Source organism: Monopterus albus, unplaced genomic scaffold (genome assembly GCF_001952655.1).
Source record: "Monopterus albus unplaced genomic scaffold, M_albus_1.0 scaffold478.1, whole genome shotgun sequence".
NCBI classification, from domain to species: Eukaryota; Metazoa; Chordata; class Actinopteri; order Synbranchiformes; family Synbranchidae; genus Monopterus; species Monopterus albus.
In genome coordinates, this window is record NW_018128358.1 from 138,859 (window position 1) to 143,841 (window position 4,983).

General features: G+C 42.1%; 1 protein-coding gene across 1 annotated transcript in view; it reads left to right on the forward strand.

Moving 5' to 3' along the window:
- LOC109952600 (multidrug resistance-associated protein 4-like) overlaps positions 1-4,983 on the forward strand; it is a 50,161-nt gene that overhangs the window by 38,856 nt on the left and 6,322 nt on the right. Inside the window, 11 exon segments of the mRNA XM_020587757.1 lie at positions 193-384; positions 2,369-2,506; positions 2,728-2,765; positions 2,868-2,971; positions 3,067-3,213; positions 3,337-3,416; positions 3,621-3,659; positions 3,662-3,782; positions 3,981-4,100; positions 4,191-4,301; positions 4,460-4,560. Coding sequence (XP_020443413.1) covers positions 193-384; positions 2,369-2,506; positions 2,728-2,765; positions 2,868-2,971; positions 3,067-3,213; positions 3,337-3,416; positions 3,621-3,659; positions 3,662-3,782; positions 3,981-4,100; positions 4,191-4,301; positions 4,460-4,560 — 1,191 coding nt within the window.

Consider the following 4,983-nt stretch of genomic DNA (forward strand, 5'->3'; position numbering starts at 1 on the left):
GAAATTGTTTTTTTTTTTTTCGAGTTTTCTGAATTCTGAAGTGACATTTTGATTCTTTATTGCCACTTCATGATAGATTTGTGTTTTGCACCATTGTAGCTATAGCAGAAGTGGTGGCCCTCACAAAGCAGTCACAGAACGTGGGCCACAGAAAGGCATAAAGATGCGTGTGTGTGTGTGTGTGTGTGTCAGGGTCACATGGTGGCAAAGGGGACGTACGCCGAGCTGCAGCGGTCTGGAGTGGACTTCACTTCCCTGCTGAAGGAGGAGGAGGAGGAGCAACAGCCTTCTCATGACACCCCCACCAGGAGCAGAACTATGTCCCAGAATTCAGTGCTCTCTCAGACCTCTCTGCAATCAGTCAAAGATGGAGATCAGTTACCGGTCAGTGCCTCATCTGTTTCTGCTTATCAGTTTATATGGGCTTTTAATGGTTTGGTAATTTTCATCTATTTAAGTTTACTGTTATACACTGTATACATACATTGTAGTTGCTTACATATACAGTACATATTACACTTACAGTGCACAAGTTAGAGAACAAAACTTTTAGTATTTCTAATGAATCATGGTTTTACAGATCAACTTTTTCCAGCTAGTTAGTGAGTCGGCAGACAGGTCAACAGACATAACGGACATTGTGGTATTAATACTCACACTCTGCTGGTATGAAATCAGAGTGATCAGTGCAGTGGCCAGCCACCAGCCCATTTCTAATAAAGGCATGCGTTTGTGTGGTTGTTATGGAAAAAACTGAATTTCCTTTTGAATAATGAACAACCAACAGTGAGTGAGAAATAAAGAGATTTGAGAATGGAGGCGTCTTCAAGGTTGATTTATTTTTGCAGAAAGGAGTTGTCTGCAGCACACACCAGGATGCATGTTACAGAGACTTAAAGGATAAACAAGAATCACTTCAATATAAAACAGAAGATAACGTCACACAAAAGGAGGGTTCACTGAGAACAATTGTGCTTCTGTGTTCAAAGAGTTTCTAATTGGCAAAACACTGAGAGGTTCACAGGAGATACTTTGAAGGCCTGCGGATATTACAGTTGCTTCTTCCAGCAAACAAAGATATCTTAGGCATTCAGTGATTCAGCAGAAAACACAGTTCACTTGTCCAGTGTGTGGAAGGTTACCACAGTTAGTTACTACAATTGTTAGCAGACTATACTTTAATATGTAAATCAACAATATAAATGGATATACTTAAAAATGCCATTACAGTGGTAAAAGTCTTCTGTGAGGGAATGTCTTGTGCATCCTTTACCACTACACAGTGCCATAGGATGACATATTTTTTTAGGGCAGCCTAGGAGTTAGCATCACCCTGGTTCCCTCGACAAAAAGTCAGTGGGATTTCTCTATAGGCTATTCAGTTGTTGCAAAAACTAAGTTCTGTGACAAACCAAAGTTGATGACATTTACATGTTGTTTTTTTTTAGCAAGATACTCTTCACAAGTGAACATCACTTTTATGATTTTTGAAGCCCAAGTACAGTTGCCAGATGTAAAACGTTATTGTCAGGCTATAAAAGAACTACACCACGGTCCCATGCCTTCAGCATCACCACCACAGCTTCTACTGTAACTTGTAATTTGATTTTAGTACTCTCCTCTTCTACAGAATCCGTTCCTCTTAGCGTGACCTGATCTAGCTAGTGATCACGGCCGTGTCAGAACAGTCTCCATGATGACGTGTAAAATCCCAGACAGCCTATGTCTGACATTTAGCCACTTGTTAGCAACCACTTTTTTAAAGACATGTAAAAGCTTGAAAAATTACAAGTGGGGTATTTACTGAAATATTTTATGTCATACTATAAAGCGTAAACATGTACTGGCCTTGTGTTAAGCACAGACCTTAGTTCAGGTATCTAACCAAAAACTCATTCAAAAAATCCATAGACTTCAGGGCAGGGGACCAGAAGTGCAAAAATGCTAACTCAGTTCTGGGTGTTAGGACTCCCCACTGCGGCACTGTGTTTGTTCTTTGACCAGGGATTAAATGCATTCTGTGTGGTTAAAGATCTTAAAGTCTTGAACTGATTTTGGTGAACTGTGTAGAAATGATAAAAATGTTACTTTAAGCAACCTAAACAACATGATGGGCTGCTAAGGCACATGTAGTACATTGATCCTTGAGGAATACTTTGATTTCTGTAGTCATTTACTGAAACTCGGAACAGTTCACTCTGTTTTGAGACGGTGTCATTTCTCGTAGGGGTACTTATTGGACAAAATCTTTCCTGCTCATAAATGGGGCCAGTTTGTCTTCTGAATTGTTCAAGTGTACTTTGTAATATCTAAAACCATGCACTTTGACCACTTTGGTTCATGAGTTAATCCGATGTCCTTCTCACAGGCAGAGCCGGTGCAGACGTTGGCAGAGGAGAGTCGCGCTCAGGGAACCATTGGAGCGGGTCTGTATGTGAAATACCTGCGGGCTGGAGCCAGCATTGTCATCCTGCTGTTTCTCATACTGGTTAACGTACTGGCTGAGGTACACAAGCCACTTCAGATCCCTTATAAAACCTGGACAAGTTACATTTCATCTCAGTTATTTCACTTCCTATATAAGGAAAATGGCATGAACATGAAATGAAAATGATCACATGACCAGAACAAATCAGTAAATCTAATCGAGTACATGCAAACATTTAGCTGCTCCGTTGAGATTTAAGGAAATGCACTAATATATTGCTCATGCTTTTTAACTTCTAGATAGCCTACATCATGCAGGACTGGTGGCTGGCTTACTGGTAGCTATGCAAACCATTTAAAAGCAAAACTAAATGAATTCCTAGTGTTGGTCTTTTCCTCACAGCTTTGATCTTTCTTTTATCTAAATCTTGACTGATCAGGGCTGATGAACAAGAGAAGATTGACGCCAACAGTACCATGATTGAAAATGGACAGAACATCACCAAAGAGCTGAATATAGATTTCTACCTGGGAGTTTATGGAGGTCATTTGAAAACATATGTCAACCGTTAACACGTCTCCTCTGCGTGCAGTGGTGTTTCAGAACTTTAAAGAATAATCTGCTGCTTGTTTTCACAGGTTTGACTGCAGCCACCATCATTTTTGGCTTCATCCGGAACTTGTTGCTGTTCCACGTGCTGGTGAGGTGTGCACAGTCCCTGCATGACCGCATGTTCAGCACCATACTCAGGACACCTGTACGCTTTTTTGACATCAACCCTGCCGGTGAGCAAAAGTGAAGACGGTTTATTGAAATGTCCTTTTCCTGGTTTGTTTTCGCTCCAGTCATGACTCTGCTCAGTTATCACTTTTGTTATTTGATGAGACTTGTCTACTGTGTCACTTCAGGACGAGTGTTAAACAGATTTTCAAAGGACATCGGCCAGCTGGACTCCAACCTTCCATGGACCTTTGTGGACTTCATTCAGGTGAGGAAAAATCTCACTGCAAAGCGACTGCAGTGACACCACCCATAAAGCTATATCTATCATTTACATAATGGCAAAAACAGTCACTCCAGCAGTGTGATAAGGTTACATATTGCCTGAGTGAAAAGGATGGATCCGTGTCTCTTCAGCAGAAAACCAAGTTTCATATGTTAACTACGCATATGTTGTTTATCCTCGGAGCAGGTGTTTCTGCAGATTCTTGGGGTGATTGGTGTGGCATTGGTGTGGCAGCTTCAGTCATTCTCTGGATCCTCATCCCGGTGCTGCCACTCTTCCTCTTCTTCCTCTACCTCCGCCGCTACTTCCTGCAGACCTCCAGAGACATCAAACGCCTCGAGTCTACCAGTGAGTGCCCCACAATGCAACACAAAGCCTCTAGGAATATTATGTTCAGTTTGCAGAGGCAGGGCACCTGAGAAATTAGTTGAATCAAGTGACAAACGTAGTTAACTGCATATTAATATACACAGTTAAGAATATTTACATAAAGCCTTTTGTCAGTGAACTGTCAACTCCTACTCTACTCTCTACTCTTTCCTGCAGCTCGGAGTCCAGTCTTCTCCCATCTTTCTTCATCTCTTCAAGGCCTGTGGACGATCCGAGCCTTCGGAGCTGAGGAGAGGTTCCAAAAAGCCTTCGACGCCCATCAGGACCTGCACTCAGGTTCTTGTCAGCCTCATGGCCTACAGATTTACCACTGGCGCTCTTCTGAGCGGTGTCAATAACATATATTACACATACGTTCCCGCACAGAGGCCTGGTTCCTGTTCCTGACCACCTCTCGCTGGTTCGCCGTCCGTCTCGATGGCATCTGCTCCATCTTTGTTACTATCACCACGTTTGGCTGCCTGCTGCTCAGAGACCGTAAGAAAGAGCTGTAACTTCTCAATATACAACACTGTCTTTGGACAGATGTCGCCACCAGAGCCAGGATGGCAGAGAGAACTTCTCAAATCCAGCAGATGTTGTGTGAAAACAAAGACATGCTGCCATAAAACCTAGTTTTTCTCTGGTCCCATTAGAGCTGGATGCCGGCTCTGTGGGTTTGGCTTTGACCTACTCCGTCACGCTGATGGGGATGTTCCAGTGGGGCGTCAGGCAGAGTGCAGAGGTGGAGAACATGGTAAGATATACATTTAGTCTTTTATTTTCTATACAAGAAGTATTTAGATGATGATATAAAGGAATTATGTGATGTTTAGATGACTGAGTCTCTGAACTTTTCCAAGCATTTTACTTGTTCTACCATCATTCATATTTGATTCATATTTTCATTTATTTTCTGTTTTAACTGGTTTAAAAAACATACCTTCATTAACAACCACTAACAACAAACTCACCGTTCATTAGTTTGTGATTTCTGAATGGGTATTTTCCAAAAAGTTAAATATAAGTTAATATTTTTAAATGATTTTAATCCATCCATCCATCCATCCATTTTCTTCCGCTTATCCGGGACCGGGTCGCGGGGACAGCAGTCTAAGCAAAGATGCCCAGACTTCCCTCTCTCCAGACACTTCCTCCAGCTCCTCCGGGGGAATGCCGA